We start from the raw sequence: 20,096 nt of genomic DNA, 5'->3' as shown, positions 1-20,096 counted from the left end.
CATGCAGTTTAAATGAGAAAGCATTTTAGCCATTGCAGAAATGTCCTGATATCGTCTGCGAAGCCATCAACTTACTTTGAAAGAGTGGATAAATTTATTGAATGGGAATGAATTTGTATTGAAGATCGCGTGTGGGAACAAGGTTTTGAAACAATTTCCTTTTTCCTTGAGTATTGATGCTTTAGAACTTTTCCTAATCAAAAAATATGTAGTACAGTTGTGTTCTTTCAAAATATACATTAGGGTGGGTAAGAAAAAACTATAAAATACACAAAACGAAATATTTTTTGAGTATTTAGAAGCGAGATATAAATATTTCTATCTGAAAATAAGAAAAAAATATCAAACCGTTAGGCGAAGGACTTTACCGTTACAATTAAGAGCTTATACTTAGAGAGCCTTTCTTAGAGGTCCATCAAACAATTTTTCAGAATAGCAAGTGAAAAAATCACTCATTTTTTTCACAGGGCCAGCGCCGAAATATTATTATAACTCGTTATATTACTCACGTTATAACCCATCGGTCAATACTGAAGTGTGAAATTATTCAACAAAAAAATTACACACAGTTTTTTCGTAAAATAATCGATTTTTCTAATGTCAAGAACCGATTCTTAATCGACTTCGACTACTGGAGATCGATTCCGAAAAATCGATTATTTTACGCGAAAACTCGATTTTCGAGTAGAATCGGAATCGAGTTTACCATCCCTACTGGCAGCTATCGGGGCACATATAAAACCTCTGCACAATAACCACCAAAAAAAAAGATTTTTTTCCATGTAATTTATATGGAAAACAGAAACTTTGAAATAGGCACCTCTTAATATTAATATTAAGAGCTCATCATTTGAGTGACTTTTTTTTACACATTTTCGAAATTTTTGAGCCTGTTTTTCAGTTGAAAAAAAAGGTTGCCTCAGAATGACACACCCTAATGTATATATTATAAGTATATACAAGATATGGTCCAAAGGATACCGGCACGCCCTGGTGGTATCTGTTTTGTTACAATTCAAGATAGCAATATTTTCATACCCTTTTATGCCATTTGAAATTCACCTGTAAAGGTATTGTTCATCATTCTGAATTGGGTCACTGTCAAAAATTCTCAATACGGAAGCAAGTCGACATCGTCGAATGAAAACTCGACTTTACCGAGATTTTTCTTATCATAAGCGGTATTTGTTTAAGGAAGAATACACAAGAGAGAGAGAGAAATTACCGGAATAAAATTCATTCACAAGAAAATTGAAATCAAACTTAAAATTCTAGTTTAATACAATAGTTGTAGCACATTTTTCACAGACGCTGAACTAACAACAAAAACAAGCATTTGAATACGTAATGCCTTAACGAATTACATTTAATTATTGATAAAAAAAAATAACAAGAATGCAACTTACCTTCAAATATGACGCCGCTTTAACCCCGGGGTATAGTTCCGTAGTTTATTAATTTTCAACACACGATTGTATTTACATACATACATATGTATGTATGTAGCTTATAGAAATTATTATTACTATTTGAGTAAAAATTTTAATTCACTTTATGCTTTTGTTTCAATAAAATTTTTTTGTAATTACGCCAAAGCAAACTATTTAACACAACAAAACTACAAATTCTTACTACTTTGCACAAACACCAAAAAAAATTTAATATAACACTAAAAATTGTTGTTTTCTTTATTATTATTATTATTATTATTATTCCTATTATTATTATTATTCCTATTATTATTATTATTCCTATTATTATTATTATTATTAAATTTAGCTTTATACTAGCATTTCACTGCAACAAAATGAGTTTTCTAATTCGTTATTTTGTTTTTGTTACCCACTCGTACTAACTTTTAGTCGCTCGTGGGATTATCACTTGTTGTTGTTGCAAAAGTATCTTGTCAGTTGCTAAAGCATTCCAATGCACTAAAGCAGAAACGAAAAAATACGCAACGACACACAGAGCCGGTATTAGCAACGCAACGGACACGATAAGATACTCGCGCTCTTTTACTGGCTTGACTTGACTCGACTTGACTTGCCAGCGCTCACACCGCCCCATGCAGTTTCAGCTACGGAGCGTACACACAATAGGTTCTTGTTTTGTTAGCGATACGGTAGCATGTGTATTGTTGTTGCATTGACTTATTGAAAAACACAAATTCACCACATGCAAGTAATCAGCATGAAATGAGCGAATTTCGAAAATACCCCACACCAAAATTGAGAGTATTTATTCGCCACTGCAAGAGCACGTTGCTTTCGCTGCTATCGACTACGGTTGTGTTGTTGGCTCCACCGCCTATCACCCACCAAACACCTTACCATTCATACCACTGCGCTATTGTATCTATTGTATCCGCCAGCAGGCTCGCACGATTTTCCTCTTTCAACTTTAACAACTCCAACTTTAACAAACTCAACTTTTGGGGCAGTTCTTGGCACGTCTGTCGAATTCACACACTTTTCACTTAAAAATGACAAAAAAAATACACAAATATTGAACGTTTTTTTGGCATTATTTCCACCTCCTTTGCACACGAAGCTTTGCGTGTTGACGAGAAGTGCGCGTTAATGAAAATCGTTCGCGTCGTGTTTTTTTATATTTTTATTTTGTTTCCTTAAGTAACTTTTAAAGAGTCCCGTGTGCCCAACATACTCGTATGCTCGTATGCAAAGGCTCAACGCAAATTTATTAAATAATTAAAGTAAATAACACTATAACACTTGTAATGCACAATTAATTAGGAACGCGGACGCGCAATGTGTACGATTACAATAAAACGAATTACCAAATGGCACAGTAATAACGAGTGCGAGATAGTCAAATTGATGACGATGACGACGACAACGACAACTACGTTGACCAGACCACTGCGTTTACAACCGCGAACGCGCTCACTTCGATTGTAACTGAAAAAACGAATTCACCTCGCTGCTCGCCAAATCGCGTATGAATCAAACGAGCGCCACTCTATGTACAACTAGTCACCGCCTCCACCCTCCGCAACAAAGTAACGAGGAAGTATTTGCAAATAGCAAAAAGCTACGAAGTAGCAATTGTTTGAGCACAGGTAGGTGGTGGGGTTCGGTAGCTCAGGTATTTATGTATGTCTGTATGCAGGTACGAGAGTCAAAGGCGAAATATGCGCTCACAGTAAGCATAGACTCCTCATCGATACATTGTATGTGTGTGTGCAATTGGTGAGTATTGAGTTTATGAATCGGATTTAATAACCGACCGATTAGGCACTTTGTAGTAAACCACCATGCTCACTGTGCTTGATTTAAGTGAGGCTTTAATTTACAGTTGGCGTACGTCTAATTAGGTACACAAGTTTATAAAAATCGTAAATTTTTTGAGCTCAATGCCAATAAGACTAGTTTGTGAAAGAATTCAGCGTAGCAAGTGTAAAAAAAGTAAACAAAGAACAGCTGTTTGCTGATGGTTGCCACTGTAGAGAATCATCAAATAATTTAACTATTTTTTATTGCGTATATGCAAATACATATATTTTTTTATTCTAACTTATTAATTTTACAAATAATTATAACTGAGGCCCAAATGAGTTCAATTAAAAAAGCGTATATTAAAATGTTATAATTTAATTCAGCATAGAGAGAATTAAAATGCTAAATGATGTGATGATAACAAGGCGGTTTTTCCTATTGATTTTAACTTAAATAAATAATTGATATTTTATTTGTAAAATAACATATAATTTAATTTATTTTAAATAGTTTTATTATTAAATATAATAAATATTTATTAAATATTTTTGCAATTTTACTATTCCTCTTTTAAGCACCCTGTGTTTTTAACAGCTGCAACTGAATTCAACTATCAGCTGTACGTTATCAATAGGGCCTAGGCAAACACCGGTATGGAGCGACTCTCAAGATTGTTTTGGCCAGTGCTGGTGACACCAAAGAACGCCGTTGTAAAGAATGTCGAGGCAATTTCACGTAGTCAAAAGGTAAAGAGAAAGAACAATTCCAAGAGAAAGATTTTAAAACTAATTGTTTTGCAGTTGCTAACCGATTTGGGTTTGGTTAGACCAGCTTATAATGGCACTTACCAGCTGTTGCCACTGGCGCAACGTGTGATGAAAAAATGTGCCGATTTGGTGCGTCGCCAGATGCGCGATGTAGGCGCACAACAAATCACATTGCCTGTTTTGACGCCGTCGGAGTTGTGGAAAAAATCCGGTCGCTTAGATGGTGATATAACCGAATTCTATTTAATAAAAGATCGGCATGGCAAACAGTTCCTGCTCAGTCCAGTATGTAATCAGTTTAATTTGAAGAATTGTTTATACATTATTAATAGAACTTTTTAAAACTCATTAGACGCACGAGGAAGCGGTAACTGCTATGTTGGCAAGTATTGCACCGATTTCTTATAAACAATTGCCTATTAGACTCTTTCAAATCGGACCGAAATTTCGCGACGAGTTGAAACCTCGCTTCGGTCTTATTAGAGCAAAAGAATTTGTTATGAAGGATCTTTATACATTTGACCGTGATGCGGCAACTGCTTTGCATACATACAATCAGATAAATTCTGCTTATGAAGCGCTTTTTCAGCAGCTGCAAGTGCCATTTGTTAAAGGTGCTTAAATAATTACTCAAAATATTGCAAAATTATATTTAAATATATATTAAATTCCAGTGGAAGCCGCTACCGGCATGATGGGTGGCAGCGTGTCACACGAGTATCACTACCTAGCCGCTACTGGTGAAGATCAACTAATTACCTGCGATTCCTGCGGCTATGCAGCCAATATTGAAACTATAAATGAGGCAAGCCATGACAAACACTGTCAGCGTTGCAATTCAACTAATGTACGCAGTGTGACCGGCATTGAAGTGGGACACACTTTCGTATTAAATGATAAATACTCCAAACCACTGAAGGCAACGTTTCTACAAGAGAATGGCAAACCTGAAAATCTTGTAATGGGCTGTTATGGCATAGGCGTCAGCCGATTGGTGGCAGCCGCAGTAGAGGTGCTCGCTACGGAGAGTGAATTGCGTTGGCCAACACTTCTAGCCCCTTTTGATGTTTGCATAATAGGTGCGAAAGAAGGTAGTAAAGAGGAGAAATTAGCCAGCAGTGTGGAAACCGAATTCTGTAACGCGCTCAGCGGTATTAGTAACGAGGAGGATGTGCTAATTGATGATCGTAGTAATTTTACTATAGGTAAAAGGCTATTGGAAGCGAAAAGGTAGTGTCGTTGTATTTGTTATTTGTGTAAAATTATTAATAATTATGTAATGTAGAATGGGCTATCCCATTATTGTTGTAATTGGAAGCAAGGCAGCGAACGCAGTGCCAAAAATTGAACTGCATTACATTTCAGGCGAAACAATGGATGTTGAGCCAAACGAGGCACTGGCTTTAATCGCAAAATATACAAACCAAAAGCGGGAGCTCTACAACACAAAATTGGTTTGTAAAATTAAAAATGCTGTAATGTATATATAATTACGGAAATTTTGATATTTACAGAACTATAGTGCACCAGCGAAATCTAATAAGGCGTCTATTAGTTGAGACTTAGCAATATTGAACAGCGACAAAACTGTGCGAAAATTTAGATTTAATTTATGCATTCAGTTTTCTTCTCATTTGTAAACATTTTATATTATTTATATAGAGTAATGCATTTTCTGAATACAAACAAAAGCTTTCCCTTTAAACATAAGTATACAATTAATAACTGTAAAATAAAATTGTAAAAGAAAAAACAATTTCTTTTGTTAACCCTTATTCAATATATTCTAAGTTTAATATTATTTTCAGCATTACTTATTCACATAAATAAATACAAATCACTTTTTTAACTTTCGTATTTCGTTACAAAAGCGGCAGATTTGCCTTAAGCGCTGCAAACTCTTTGCGATCGAGCGCTTTGAGCTGTGTTCCTGTATAAGGCGAAAAATGCTCCAAGTCACGATGCTTGTTCACCAGAATTTTTTGATCCGAGGTGATGATATTAATTTCGCGTTCAATTTGCATTTGATCTAAGATTTTAAAATGAAATAACGTTAAAGTCACTTGTGAACGCTTTTATCACTAAACAATTAGGTAATCACCATTTTTCAATAGCTTCAAAGCCTTTTCACGTTCCATCTTTACAAGCATGCTGCCCACCGTTATCCATACTTTCTTCTCATCTTTGGCTGCATGCTTTTCGAGCTCACGTATCGCTTCGCGTGTTTGCTGTCTTCGTTTATCCAGCTCCACCAACTCTTGCTTGTTCATCAAAATCTTATCGGCCACCTCTTCGGTTGATTTTATAATCTCAACAGTTTTTTCTTCCTCGGTTTTAGACATTTTTCACTGATGATGAACTGATGAATATACGAATATACATATTTTATGTAAAACTTTATTTATCACCTAAATAATTTGACTAAGAGGACAACTGCATCCAAACTTAAACTTGAAACATTAGCTCAACGCTTTTCGAAGTCGTCGTTCGCGTTTCCAATCGCGTAATTTTTCAGAACGTATGTCACAGCGGGAACGCTTTTTACTTTTTGGCAAGTTACTTGATCGATTATGCATTACGGCTTGTTTATCGAACGCATCGAAATGTGTTACACGCGCCGGTTCCTGTTTTGTGCCGAGACCTGTGCGTTTCTTCCGAATCACTGTTTTAACTGGATACAATCGTCCGGATTGAGTCGGACCCAAGCCGCTTTCTTTGTCCCAGCCTTGTTTAACCATAAGTTGCAAACCACGATTTTTGTTTGATATATTAAATTTGTTTAGCTTATTTTGTGCACCAATTGCTTTTGTACTAAATTGATGCACCGTTGACGTTTCATGTCGTAAGCGAGTTGTGTTTGTGAATGTATGTTCACAACTATTACAATAGAAAGGCTCAATTGAAACGGTTGCAGAAGAAACTTCCTGGCTTGCGTGTTCTTCAATATTTTCAATGTTCGTTTGTAAAATTGTTGCAATGCAGTCGTAACCCTTTTCAATGGCGTAATCTCTTGCAGTGCGGCCAGTTTTCTCTTTAACATTTTTATTAGCGCCCAACTGTAATAAAAATCTCACAGCGTCTATTGCACCCTCGCATGCGGCCATCATAAGAGCAGTCCAACCGAAAGCATCGCACACATCAACATCGCCAGCTTGGTAATTTATTCGCGCTAACTCTGTCACGTTATTTGTTGTAGCGAGACGAAAAAATTGATTACGATCGAACTTCAACATAGCAGGTTTCTTTGAATTATATGAACGGTTAACCATGGTTGGTGCAGTAGTTGGAATACTTGTTTTGGAATTTGTTGTGATTTCCTCGTAAAATGTTCTTACATCTTCACCACTTCCATCTCCATCCACCTGAGGATTAGTTTCTTCCTTTTTGTATTCTTCATTGCTCTGCAACTCCAGTCCACGCACAAAACGCTTCCGCGGAAAGGTAACTGTAGCTAGTGCCAGCCAGTTAGGATGCAGTTGTGCATCATCTAAATCCATAACAAATTACCAAATAATATGCGTGCAGCAAAGATAAATAGAAAAAGTGATGCGATTTATTGACGTTGTGTGACAAATAGCGATGACATCTTACGGCGCAGTGTTATTAAATGACTTCAATGTGTACACGTTTGTAATAACCAAACAAAACTTAAATTTTACATGATATACATAAATGTTAATTTAAAGAATAGCTAAATAAACCTAAATGTGTATGTTATGAATATAGCAACTAGTCACAAAAACTTTATAATTTGTTAATAAATTTTACAAACCAAAATGTTGAGTTTTAATACAAAATCCTTAAATGAAATAATTTAACATTAAATTATGTCTATAGCAAATTCTCACGTTTTTCTTTTCAATCATGTCTGTTTATATTTTTTATAACAATGTTTTATTTATTACTTCAGTAAACCTTATAGTCTTGAATTGAATTAATTGTGAACACACTGTAATTATTTAAATTGGTCTACGGTCCGAGAAGTTCTCTACATAAAGCTGAATTTTGTGAAACATATAAATGTCAAAATTATCGCGGTTTGAAAGTTTGAAAAAAAGAAACAGCAGCTGAAGAACATAATAGCGTCAAAAACATTGTTTATAATTATTTTGTTTTAATTACAACACTGAAATGGATTATTCAAAGTTTGGAAATATGATGGAGAAGAATCGCTTAAAAAGTTTTAAAAAGTGGCCTTTTGACGAAAGCAGTGCATGTAGTGCAAAAAAGGTAAAACTGTTGCAAAAATGAATTTATCATTGCTCTTCATGTTTTGGCAATTGTAGATGGCCGAAGCAGGCTTTTACTGGAGCGGTAACGATCGCGAACCAGATACAGTTACTTGTTATATTTGCAATAAAACTCTTGATGGATGGGAGCAATCCGATGACCCATGGAAGGAGCACGCAAAGCATGCGCCACAATGCAGCTTCGTAAAGTGCGGACGAAAAGAGGCTGAATTGACGGTAGATCCTTTGTGTATATTAATACCAAAGTGCTGTAGTTATATAGTAATTGCTCTTGACTTTTAGGTTAAAGAATTCATCAATATATGTAATGTGGCCCTTAAAGCGCGTTTGGAACAAAACTTAAACAGAACTTTAGAAGAATTCCGAAAGTATGCCGAAAAGGAGAAAGAAAAACTATTACTCGGCAAATAAATGGAAGCCAAATTAAGTATAATATAATAGTTTAGGGAATATATATTAAGATTTAATAAACATTAAAATATTCATAATATGTGTTGTATGTTTTATACTTTACTTGTGTGTTAGTTGCTAATTGTGTTTGCAAATTGTGCTAGTTGTTAGATTTTTTTAGGTTAAACATCCTAAACATAAAAATTTTTTTTTTTGAACAATATATGTCTGAAGAACGCGATTCGTTCCAATGACAGTCGGTTCTACCAGAGAATTTGACACTTTAATGTTTATTGCCCAAATATAGTCAGTCTCACGAAACTCACTGGTATTTCTAGAACTTAGGTTTGTTGCAGTGTTTTTTGTTATAAGCTCATTTTTGAATACTAATAATCATTATTTAGTCGGTTTTTTAAATTATAAGAGAAAAATATTTGAATATTATTGCCGGCTTTAATGAGAACTTCATGTATGTTACCATAATATGCAACCGTGTTAAGAATTTAGAACTGCCACATTGAAAAAAAAATTTAATTTATAACCTACCCAACCATTTTCAGTTGGTCAGTAAATCAATTCTAAATATTTTGTCTACTTTAGTAAAAACAACTGGGGTGTTTTGAAGCCTGTCCTTATATGAACTTTATAAAAACATTACAACACATACCAAATAAAATGACCGTGCACATATTCAGTTATTGAGAATAGCGTATTTACCACCCGCTTAATTAACTGTGCACAGTGTTTTTTTTTACATTTGCCCAACGAATTGGGAGTAAAAAGATGTCAGTGTATTATGATTGGAAGCAAGGTAGCATAGCGATTAGATGTCAAAACAAATAGTTCATTAGGCTTGCTCAAAGGGAAGTGATTGGAAGGTGTAAGAAGTGAGAAATAGGATGTAAATCTCTACGAAAAAATAATAATAATAAAACTGGAAAAATAACAAAAACGCAAATGTGGAAAGCGGTGAACAATGCAACAAAGTCGTAAAGAATTATAAAGTCCAAAAATAGTGAAGGAAAGAAGAGTGTGTGCGTGTGAAGAGGAAAACGAGATTATACGAAGCTGGTGTGAATTTTTAATAAACTACGGGCGAAAAAGAGCCCGCAAAATCGAAATATTGTGTGATGAACATAGTAACAAGAAGACGAGAAGTAAAAGTGGAACAAGAAACGTGAAAATCAATAGGTTTCGTGTTTAAGTGCAAAGCAAAAGCGGGTGAGCGGGATAGTTATAGAACAAAATAAAGTTGAAAATGGCGACAAAAGACGAACGAACATACGAACGAATACTATACGAAAACGACTACGATATGACGATGAATAAAGCTGTGAATGACGCCAAAAGTTGCCAGATTTTTGTGTTCTGTTTAATTGTAAAATGTAATGGATTTACAACTAAATGGAAGATATTATGTTATTTATTGGGAATATTTTATGCTTCAATATGTTGTGAAAATTTGTATTTGAAAGTGGTTAAATCCTTATGTTAACAGATTTCTCTCGGTGCTGACAATTCATTTTTTTTCTTTTGTGTGCTTATGTAGTTTCGTTCGTAATAAATTCAATTTTTAGATGTAAAAAAATAAAAACCAAGAATTAGCGCAAAATTTATTTAAATATATGACCTATAAACAAAAAATAATAATAAAGTAGATATTTGCCATATGCGCTATAAATAATAAAATCATAGACTACATAGTATTTTCGTATCCAAATAAATACATTTCTATTTATTACATCTGGCATTTCTATAATGGCGGGCGAACGACAAGCGAACGAACGACGTGAAAAATCCATTTTCTAATTATTCCGAATTCCTCTTTGGCAGCGAATTCCTTCGTGTCTAGCATTGCGTTGCACGACTGAAAAGTTGAAAAAGAAGCTGAAAAGTTTAGAAAACTCTGTTAAAAACTCGAAAACACATAGAAACAACAACAAGTGTTAAAAAAGTGAACAAATAATGACGCGAAAATTATAAGCAAATATTTTCTGCGCAAAAAAACCTCCAGACTTCACACATATTCGTACAAAGTGCAAAACATTCAGACATTTGTGTTAAAAAGATATTGTGTTCGGCCAGTAGCGCTGGAAGTTACGATTTGTACAAAAGAGTTGCCTCCTAAATTGGTAATATTCATATAATAGGTGATTTGGGTTTCGCATTGGCAATTAAAAAGTGGTAGCTATTTTTAGTAAAAAATTTTGGACGCATTGCATTCGGTAGCAAAGAAGTGAATCTGCATCCCGTGGCTTGAAAGAAAATTATGCAAAAAGACAACCCTCGATTGCAGCGACGTAACAGTTGGCAGTGTAGTTGAACAGAGAATACGTCTAGATATTGTTAATTGCTTGTCAGCGAGGGCAGAATTTAAGGGAGTAGAGGAAATTGATAAAAATCAAGAATCGGCAAAAGGCAAGTGCGTGCCATGTTTATAACAAGAAACCGGCTTGGTTATTATTTTTTAATATACTTCCTCACTTTGTAAAAATATATACATATATTTTTATCTAAGCATGTGCAATAATTTACTAAAGCCTGTGCAATAAAAATATACAATATTTTGGTCGCTTTTACACTATTATACTTCTGATTTACGTGGTCACCATCCCGAAAATTGTTTACATTAAAATTTCAATGAAATTTTTAAGTGTTGTATTAAAAATAATATCCATGAATTGCTTAAATGGTATTGAATACGAGCTATAGTTTTGTGTGTTCATTGCATTGGTAGCAAGACAAAATATAGAGAAAACTATTATAAAATGCCTAAAAAGCTTGCCTTGCAACTTGCTTTTTTGGCGTTCTTGCTCTTTTCATAAATATTAATAACAAATAATTAATTAAAGGACTGTGTGATTTTAGAATCTTTAATACAAAAGCTTAGCGCAACAGTTGTAACCCTATTTACATATATATTCATTTGCCTACACGCAAGGAATATTAATAAATACCTTGAAATAAAATCAATTGAGAGTTTGTAATAAAAAGTGAAGAATTAGTAAATGCATAATAAATGTAAAGCGAATTTTGTTCAAAATTTAAAGTCTGGGTTCTTTTTATGATAATTTTTAACTAGACGTCTCACCATACTTTTTACTTTGCCGCCAATGGTTTATGAATGTGCAAAATTTAACCACTATTATTTATAAAATAAGTATTCTTTATCAATATTAATAGAATAGTTTGTCATATTTACTGGAAGAATTAGAATAAAATATAGCTTATAATTATCACTATTATAATGTAGTTATGAATTCGTTGTATATACAGTACCCAAAATGTGGTTTACGTGATTAACTCCAGGCGGGACCTAAACGTCATTCAAAGCGAAGCTTTACTTCATGGACTCTCTCCTTAGAGCAAAACGACCACTTATAGCTGGCTAAGATGCTATTTGAAAGCAACTCATCTGATACCCTCTCGTAGTGGTCAGATCATGTTTGAACATCTTTTCCCATTGACTTCCCGTTAAATTGTTTTGATGACCAATTTGAATCCCATACAAACAGGAATCAGATTCACTCTAAGAAATTAATTTAGTATTGAAGGCTCTGATACTGATTTTAAACCGAAATTCGCTTAGTTCCTTGTATTTTGTTCTTTTAATACAACTAAATCTATCTGCTATCGGCTCAATCTTTAGTGTAGGATTTGCATGTAATCTGTTTTAAATTGATAATTCACGTGAACATTGTTTCACATAAAAATAATTAACTATCAATTTGTTTTTTTAGTCAAATTAAGTATTAATTCATTATGAGATATGATTAATCATTAATATTTGTTTATCTTTTTAGCAGAACCAAGAGTATAATCCAAGTTTAAAACTGGATTAGCGACAAAGTGGGGCTATTGCTAACATCAAAATGGCATCGAGAAGTCACCAGTATTTTAGTTTGCGTTGGAACAATTACCAAAACACCATGACTTCGGTGTTCCAGCAATTGCGAGAAGATTTATCTTTCGTGGATGTGACCCTTTCCTGTGAGCATGGTTCGCTAAAAGCACACAAGGTATTTTAAATAAAAATTTATAAATTTAACTACATATAATATAAAAACTTCAGCATTGATCTGAAGAGGACTGGAAAAACGTTAAATTTGGGTTTATGACATATGTACATATGTGGAAATGTACATGTGTTTAGTTTTCACACTTTTTTCTACAAAAATAGGAAATTAACCTGATATAAATAATAATATTAGATGACCTTAGACCAGTTTAAGAGTGTAAAAAGTTGTTTATCTTGATTTTGAGCGGTCAGTTTGCAAGGCAGCTATATTCAGTAATTGTCCAATTTGCACAACATCTTCGTACATCGGGGATTGTATCGTTGCCTTGGCCAATATTCCGTGCAAAATTTCGTTAGATATTTCTTTAAATAAATAAGTTTTCTATGCATTTTGATTGATCAGTATGAATGACATCAATGTCGTATATGCAGACAGACGAATACGGCTAAATCGACTCAGCTCATCGGTTTTGAAATTAATATTATATGCATTTATAAATAATTATTATATTTATATGACCATATCTAATCGTAAATTTTTTCATTAGGTTGTTCTATCCGCCTGCTCATCATATTTTCAAAAACTGCTTTTGGAAAATCCCTGCAAACATCCCACCATCATACTTCCCGGCGATATTATATTCACGGATTTGAAGACGATTATTGATTTTGTTTATCGCGGCGAAATTGATGTCACCGAATCTGAATTGCAGGTAAGCGTTAAAAGTTTTAATGATATTAGTATTTTGGAATTCGAAAATAATACGCGAAAGATGCCCAGAAAAGAAATTTCACAACGTCATAAAATCATGAATGTGCAACAAAGGAGAAATATCGCATTTAAAGTATGAATACCATTACTTATGCGATCAAAAAGTTTCCCAGTATTTAACGGTCATTAAATAGTTTAAAATAATCTAAAATAGATACCATAAATTGTATAAAACAGTCTAAATTATTTGCTCTATGCCGCAAGAGACCTTAAAAAATTATTAAAGGATGATAAACTAAGGGCCAATTAGTATTTAATCTATCATGAATGTTTAGTGCTACGGAAATCTACCATAATTTACTGTGTAAAAGTATTTTTCTCAGTGTATATATCTATGTATATATAAACTCAGTCAACCCTTATGGTGGCAGTGAGTTACTTGAGTTCTGTCTAACGAGTGTACTCAAGCCAGCATACTTTTCGAATTCGAATTCGAATTTATCAAGGACACAAACCGATGAAGCTTTTATGCACGCGCAAAAATATATGCTTCGCAGACCATTGCATGAATTTGTTGTCTTTATGAATATTCATTCCTTTATTCGTCCTTTTGATTTATAAATTGTCTCCTATAACAAGAAACTTGAATGGAAAGTTTGCATAACATTTTCTCCGAAGCTTAAAATACAAAAAACTTTAAGCCAATTTGAAAGCTGTCACTATCTGAAACTTGCACCAGCATACTTGGTAAGCTCGTTGGTAAAACTTACAGGATATCACTTTAGCATGAACCAATGTAAAAAAGCAAAATTTGTTTAGAACATACATACATATGCAATTTTCGTTTCCACATAAAAGTTGATTGAATTCAAATTAATATTGTTTACCTAGTTTTAGTATAATACTAAGACTTCATTTCCGCCGGATACCAATTATACTCTTACAAACTAAGAAATATAAAATTCTGCTACAAAAATATAGCACCTCTTACCACAATGCATCTCTGAAACATATGAAATATAATAAAAAAATCTAAATTAAATAAAAATATATTTTTTCTCATACCTCCGTATCGTGAAATTCAAAATTTCATCGTTAAGATAATAGTATTATCACAATTATTTTTCGTTTGCTATTAATTTTATAAAGATTCTATTTGTTTATTAGAAAAATCCTAAATAATTTAATTAGTGCTTCCAAATCACTGTTTTAAAGAGTGCAGTCTGGTAATGTTATTTTCTGCAATAAATGCAACCCTGCTAGGAAACCAATTATATCCAATTGGACTTCCTATTGTTATGATTGGTAAAATAACAAACAATAAGAATACACAAAATATAATATAATAAGCCTCTGCTTTAGTTTTTATTCGAAAATAAATTCGAGACTTTCCAATCAGAGTCTTGATGAGGAATTAATCCGTTTTTTGGTTCGTTCAACGGTCCTAAATCAATTACGGTTTTAGCACTTTTCAACAGGTTCTCAGCAAGGTGATCAAAAAGTTCCTCATTCTGCTTCTTTACACGTGTAAGTTGTAAAAAATGTTGTTTGCTATATCTGGTCGTAAATTTTTATTTCAGAAATTTTAGAAGTTGTACCGTTGTATCATTTATGAAAAGAAATCATAAAAATCTACGGAAGTGGGTTCAAACAAAAGTAAAACTGAGTAAGTCCTATAATAGGTATATCTGAAACTCGTTCGAATTAAGTGCAGGCGGCCAAGAATTTAATTTATTTGAACTTATATAAAATAACTAGCATATTTTCAACAGCAGTTTTTACATCTAAAGAAAAAAAATATGGACCGAATTATTGCCGTTAAATACACGATTAAAAATTGATTGACAGCATACATATTTACTACCTAGACGTTCCATCTACATATTTGCTATTTTTCCTCTTATGTAAAGCCATATACCACTTAATAGAGAGCAAATTTATCTTTACCACTGATAACTTGGTTATGCTGATAAAGTTCATTAAAATTGAGGCTATTTTGAAAACGAGCAGCATACACAAGTATATATAATAACAGTACTTTAGTTTTCTATTTACAACAAAAACCCCTATACAGTGAGCAAATCAACAAATGAAGTGCTATTTCTGACTTGTGATCATTTTTTTTTTAATAAATTTAATAATTAAAATTTAAACTAAAATTACATTTTATATCTCTTAAGAAGATAGGATTTGATTGTCAAATTATACATAAGAATTATATCTCAGAAGTGTGTTCAATGCCTAGTACTTGTCCATACATACATACATATTTGTTAGATGTGTTGCTTAGTCCCATCGGACAAGTGAATTTTCTTAAAAAAGTACCATAATTGGCCCACGTTTAAAGCTAGTCTCATAAAAAATGCTAGTTTAGGTTAGGTTTATAATCATGTTTTTATTGATGGCAGAATTTTTGAAACGAAAGAATCCACTATAAAGGGTCAACCAACAAGAATGATCCGATATGCAAATGAAATAAAACACTAATTTTGGTGAAAAATAGGTTCTGTTTTATGATTTGACTCCGTTTGCTTATCTCTACTCGCTTAAGCCAATTTCTGATGAATCAGTGCTGCATTTCGACTGGAATTTCGCCTATGGTCTGCTGAATGTTGTCTTCGATTTAATAGCGCGTTGCTGTTTGAATGGCGTACACCTTTGTTTTAAAAAACACCAAGAGAAAAGAAAGATATAAGGTCCGATCATGCCGTCATGCCACAATCTCCACCTAACGGTCAATATTTGGGGATGAAATTGCGTTTCTTTAACCGCCTAATAGCAATTCAAAAAAGGAGGGTCTCCGACGCTGTTTTGGTCTTCTCATTGGGGGTGTTTTTTACGTAGCAGGTCCCAAACCCAGTACCCAAGCCTGGGGAGGGATGCCTTCTCACTTTGGCTCGCCTTCAAACGGATGTTTTATGGGTACCCAGAGGATACTTGGTCTAAGACCGGAATTCATGAGCAGCCTGAGCCTTATGTAAGTGATTCGTTTCTGGCCACTTTTTCTCACTTGCGTGAATTTCTGTACATGGCTCCCGGCTATAACTGCGTAAGCAGTTTCTACGCCAATAAAAAATCGCTATTAATTTTGTTTGTTGACGTAGTCATTAAGCCAGAAATGGCCCTTATCTGAAAAGATCGAGTTTTGCACGAAGAACTCTTACAGTAGCCACCGGAGAAAGTGAATTTAACAATTCCCAACCGTTGTACCAAAGTGAAACCTGACGTTATGAGTTTGCAAACCTTAAGATTAAGATAAATAGATCCACCGTGACCTAGGGTCTATTGTGCCGTCTCCTAAGTTACAACGACTAACTTAGCCCCAGCATATTGATAACTTCCAATATACTACTAGGTGCTAATGAGATGATCCCTATTGGAAACATGGATCCAAGGGCAGAACTTACTGAACACGCCGTCAAAATAACGTCATTCGATGAAAACCCTGAAACCGTTAAAAATCTACAATCGTATCGGAATTTTCGTGATACCTTTTTTAATATAAATTGAATTTAAAAGCAATGTTTTAGTACCTGAATTCATTATCCAAATATTTTTGATAAAAGCAATAAAGTATTTGGACAAATAAAGTCAGAATAATTTCCAGTAACCTATTGATTGTACTCGTGGGCCGAACAACTTTGCGGTCACGAAATTATTGATGATAACGGAGACTTCGCTGAATAAGTTTCCCAGAAACCCAAAATGCGATATGTTTTTGTAGTAAAACATCCTTCAAGCACTTCAAATAGGTCGCGATAAAAATCTTTAATTAATCGAACTACTTTTATATTTTATAAAATTGATTTTATGTGGATTTTTCAATATAAATCTTGAACTTTTTCATACACATCTCTACCTTTCGGGACCCTAATTAAACGTTCTCTTTGCTATAGGGACTCAAATGGGGGAAGAGCTTCAATGATTGGCTAAACAAATTTGTGGTACATTTTAACTTTTTTATTCAAGCCGGCGATTACTTTTTCCAATTTAGTTGAGTTTTTTTTTTGTCCTAAACAATCAATCATGAGTCAAATTTATTCGTAATATTTCATACTAAAAAATTCAAGAAAAAAGCAATATGTCTGAAAGTTGTGCATATATGTATGTATGTGCATTTGTACAGATTTTTTTCGGTACTTTCATTTTCCAAAACAAAACAAAAGGTAATGATTTTCACATTTTCGGATTTTCAAAATGTGAATTATAGAGAAATTATATTATTATTTTACATTGAATTTTCAAACGGTTATCAAGACAACTCACTACCACTTTCGAGCAATACAAATAAATATTTATACAAAAGGTCCAATTTTCGTTTCCCGATTCTATATGTAATAAAGTAAAGAGAGAACAATGTCTGTTGGATTCTCCATTTTTTATATGAAAAATATAGTATTTTTTAATAATTAATTTTTTCATTACTTTTATTTTTTTGGTATAGAACTGAATGAAATTTCCGAATTTCTAATTAATTATTAATTTTCCTAATTCATACATTTTTCATTTCATAATAACTAGAATAACTTCTAGTATTCACATTCACACCATTTTAATAGTTCTAAATGTTTTTAAATACAAATATACACAAAGTAATATTTTTATAAATTGTTTTATATATTTATTATAATAACACCAAGTGTATTAATTAAATAAAAATATTTTGAAATATCGGTAAGTGAGAGAGGAATAAAAAACTAAAAACTCAAGAACAAAAAAGTAAATAATACTGCCCGGGCAGTTTTATATATGGATACTTTTTTGAGTTTGTATTAAATAAAGCGTTGATTTAGTTAACTATCGAATTATCTAGAATTCTTACAGTATTTTTAAGTTAAGTGTTTCAAAAGAAATGTATATACTTCGAAGTTTTCCTTTTAGGTGGCTAATAAAGTATACATACATCTCGTATTAGTGCGAGGCAATTTCCATCTCAAATACATTTACCTTTTTTATTGTGGATCTTGAGAGAATATTCAATACTTGAATTTGATTGGTGGTTGTACCTTTGTCTTGACAAATTTGTGAAGATAATTTGTCAAGTAAAAAAGTTTTCCTTAAAAGTACTTGATTTTGATCGTTCAGTTTGTACGGCAGCTATATGTTATAGTGATGCAATTTCTACAATTTTTTCGGAGATTTCCTTAGACAATAAACCATGTCAAATTTCGTAAAAATATCTTGTGAAATTAAAAATTTTCCTTACAAGTACTTGATTTTGATCGTTCAGTTTGTTTGGCGGCTATATGCTATAATAAATTAATAATAAAGGAGCATACTTAGTAGCTGGGACTAAATTGGAGATCAAGCTGATGAGGAAGTACAATCTGAGGAGAGTAAAAAGGCCAGTGCTGCTCTATACGCATGTAAGAAGAAGCTCGGGCCCACCTAGGGTCTATCACCTGGCCTCAAGCATTGGTGTTACACAGAGTTAGTCAAGCCAATTTTACTTTACAATGCACTGGTGTGGTGGAACCAGAAAAGTCTCATAGAGGAAACCGATGTAACGCATAACGGGAGCACTAACACTACCACCAATCGACAATGCTCTGCGGTAAAATCAGCTGCAAGATTGACGGTATTAGGTGAATTTTCTATAAGGACCTTCGGGCATAGATCAATAAGCAGCCGGTTGTTGGACAAATTATATCACATACCCACACTTGGGAGAGTAGGTGCTAAGTCACAGTAAAGGTGAGTCGATGGCGCAGGAGCATCCGACTCATCAGCGGAATTCGCAACATCTATACCGGCTAAATGGCTAATGAAGTGGCATCTATTGCTCGAAGCTGGATCTCAGGCAACCTTTCAAGTTTCCAGAAACCATATAAAAAAGATGAATAATCTCTATTGCGTTACGTCAGAGAATGTCCTTAGAAACAGGAAGACACTTGATGTAGCATTTGCCGGAACGCGTTTGTATACATATATACTGGGTTCCAGACCACAAAGGAATTCCGGGAAACGAAACAGCTGATAAGATTGCCAAAAGTTTCCGTAGTCACTAAAATCGATATGCAATAAAATTTCCGAGAATAAATATATATAAAAAGTACTATAAATGCAGAGCCGCCAAGATGATGTGTAAGAGCCTCTTAGGAAAACTCGCATGATTTTTGCTCATGCGGTTTCGGAAATACTGCCGCGCAACTGTTGGCATGTGATCCTCCCATACTTTTGTCCAGCACTATCTAGAACTCGTCTTAAGTATCTAGGAGCTTCGGAATACAAGGACAACTAGACAAAGTACCAAACGTAGATATCAACTCACTTTTAAACTTCACAAAAAGCGTTGAAGTCCTGTATGACGAATACTTCACCTCAAAATAAACTGAACCTCCATCTGGCATTACTGAGGACTAGTATATCTATGTTTGCCGTGAAAGATATCGGCGGTTAGGACAAATGAACGAACAGCTTCTTGAGGAGAAGGGAGACTAGATTATATCTATATAGAGAGACGGACATGGCTAAATCGACGCAGCTCGTCATGCTGTTCACTTATTTATACATAAATACTTCATAGGGTTTCTGACATTTCCATCTGAGTCTTAAACATTTCCTTTCAAACTTAATATACCTTGTTCAGGTTATAATAGCTATAGATTAAACATAGATTGAGTTAAAAGATTTAAGATGAGATTTTTGTCATAAACATACATTTGTAGAAAGTCGTTAACTTTTCAAACAAATTTCGAAATTATAATACTTAACTCATTGGGA

General features: G+C 33.6%; 5 protein-coding genes and 2 long non-coding RNA genes across 24 annotated transcripts in view; 3 read left to right on the top strand and 4 right to left on the bottom strand.

The window, feature by feature from the left end:
• Positions 1–3,073, bottom strand: part of LOC105228884 (myocyte-specific enhancer factor 2) — a 231,304-nt gene extending 228,231 nt beyond the window's left edge. For 3 of the 16 annotated variants that reach the window (XM_049453173.1, XM_049453167.1, XM_049453176.1), the window contains exon 1: positions 1,407–3,062. The gene's annotated coding sequence lies outside the window, so the exon portion shown is untranslated. Of the gene's footprint in view, positions 1–1,406 lie in introns of all 16 variants that reach the window. The other 13 variants (XM_049453169.1, XM_049453170.1, XM_049453171.1 and 10 more) reach the window with 13 other exon arrangements.
• Positions 3,074–3,821: 748 nt separating this feature from the next.
• Positions 3,822–5,852, top strand: LOC105228885 (probable proline--tRNA ligase, mitochondrial). The gene is made up of 6 exons (XM_049453193.1): positions 3,822–3,982; positions 4,037–4,288; positions 4,356–4,617; positions 4,678–5,233; positions 5,289–5,457; positions 5,518–5,852. Exons 1-6 carry the CDS (start codon positions 3,890–3,892, stop codon positions 5,560–5,562), a joined length of 1,377 nt encoding a protein of 458 aa, XP_049309150.1. The 5' UTR covers positions 3,822–3,889; the 3' UTR covers positions 5,563–5,852.
• LOC115065708 (uncharacterized) lies at positions 5,760–7,621 on the bottom strand. 2 transcript variants are annotated; one of them, XM_011208884.4, is made up of 3 exons: positions 7,511–7,621; positions 6,105–6,362; positions 5,760–6,032 (listed from the first exon to the last, which is right to left on the bottom strand). In XM_011208884.4, exons 2-3 carry the CDS (start codon positions 6,343–6,345, stop codon positions 5,866–5,868), a joined length of 408 nt encoding a protein of 135 aa, XP_011207186.2. In that variant the 5' UTR covers positions 6,346–6,362; positions 7,511–7,621; the 3' UTR covers positions 5,760–5,865. The 2 variants fall into 2 exon arrangements, with proteins under 2 accessions (XP_011207186.2, XP_011207188.2); XM_011208886.4 differs by lacking the exon at positions 7,511–7,621 and adding an exon at positions 6,412–6,548 and having other exon boundaries at positions 6,105–6,351.
• LOC109579200 (G patch domain and ankyrin repeat-containing protein 1 homolog) lies at positions 6,463–7,504 on the bottom strand. Its single transcript, XM_049453206.1, has one exon. It carries the CDS (start codon positions 7,498–7,500, stop codon positions 6,463–6,465), a length of 1,038 nt encoding a protein of 345 aa, XP_049309163.1. The 5' UTR covers positions 7,501–7,504.
• A 422-nt stretch (positions 7,622–8,043) lies between the features above and the next one.
• Positions 8,044–8,782, top strand: LOC105228887 (baculoviral IAP repeat-containing protein 5.2-B). The gene is made up of 3 exons (XM_011208888.3): positions 8,044–8,233; positions 8,290–8,469; positions 8,536–8,782. Exons 1-3 carry the CDS (start codon positions 8,135–8,137, stop codon positions 8,662–8,664), a joined length of 408 nt encoding a protein of 135 aa, XP_011207190.2. The 5' UTR covers positions 8,044–8,134; the 3' UTR covers positions 8,665–8,782.
• Positions 8,783–9,239: 457 nt separating this feature from the next.
• LOC125777754 (uncharacterized) lies at positions 9,240–12,464 on the top strand. 2 transcript variants are annotated; one of them, XR_007422380.1, is made up of 3 exons: positions 9,240–9,454; positions 10,477–11,065; positions 12,450–12,464. It is a non-coding gene; the product is annotated as an uncharacterized LOC125777754 (long non-coding RNA). The 2 variants fall into 2 exon arrangements; XR_007422379.1 differs by lacking the exon at positions 9,240–9,454 and adding an exon at positions 9,461–9,864.
• Positions 12,465–18,345: 5,881 nt separating this feature from the next.
• On the bottom strand, positions 18,346–19,634 carry LOC125777756 (uncharacterized). The gene is made up of 2 exons (XR_007422382.1): positions 19,299–19,634; positions 18,346–19,245 (listed from the first exon to the last, which is right to left on the bottom strand). It is a non-coding gene; the product is annotated as an uncharacterized LOC125777756 (long non-coding RNA).
• Positions 19,635–20,096: the final 462 nt, after the last annotated feature.

This window comes from Bactrocera dorsalis, chromosome 3 (assembly GCF_023373825.1).
Source record: "Bactrocera dorsalis isolate Fly_Bdor chromosome 3, ASM2337382v1, whole genome shotgun sequence".
NCBI lineage: Eukaryota > Metazoa > Arthropoda > Insecta > Diptera > Tephritidae > Bactrocera > Bactrocera dorsalis.
Note: the sequence above shows the minus strand (reverse complement) of the source record. Positions and strands in the feature narration are given on the sequence as shown.

Coding starts and splice junctions, on each gene's coding strand:
- LOC105228887 (XM_011208888.3), top strand. CDS start 8,135: ATGGATTATTCAAAGTTTGGAAATATGATGGAGAAGAATCGCTTAAAA. Junction 8,234..8,289: donor GTGCATGTAGTGCAAAAAAG/GTAAAACTGTTG, acceptor TGGCAATTGTAG/ATGGCCGAAGCAGGCTTTTA. Junction 8,470..8,535: donor GAAAAGAGGCTGAATTGACG/GTAGATCCTTTG, acceptor CTTGACTTTTAG/GTTAAAGAATTCATCAATAT.
- LOC109579200 (XM_049453206.1), bottom strand. CDS start 7,500: ATGGATTTAGATGATGCACAACTGCATCCTAACTGGCTGGCACTAGCT.
- LOC105228885 (XM_049453193.1), top strand. CDS start 3,890: ATGGAGCGACTCTCAAGATTGTTTTGGCCAGTGCTGGTGACACCAAAG. Junction 4,289..4,355: donor AACAGTTCCTGCTCAGTCCA/GTATGTAATCAG, acceptor AAAACTCATTAG/ACGCACGAGGAAGCGGTAAC. Junction 4,618..4,677: donor GCAAGTGCCATTTGTTAAAG/GTGCTTAAATAA, acceptor ATTAAATTCCAG/TGGAAGCCGCTACCGGCATG.
- LOC115065708 (XM_011208884.4), bottom strand. CDS start 6,345: ATGTCTAAAACCGAGGAAGAAAAAACTGTTGAGATTATAAAATCAACC. Junction 6,033..6,104: donor TTTGAAGCTATTGAAAAATG/GTGATTACCTAA, acceptor TTAAAATCTTAG/ATCAAATGCAAATTGAACGC.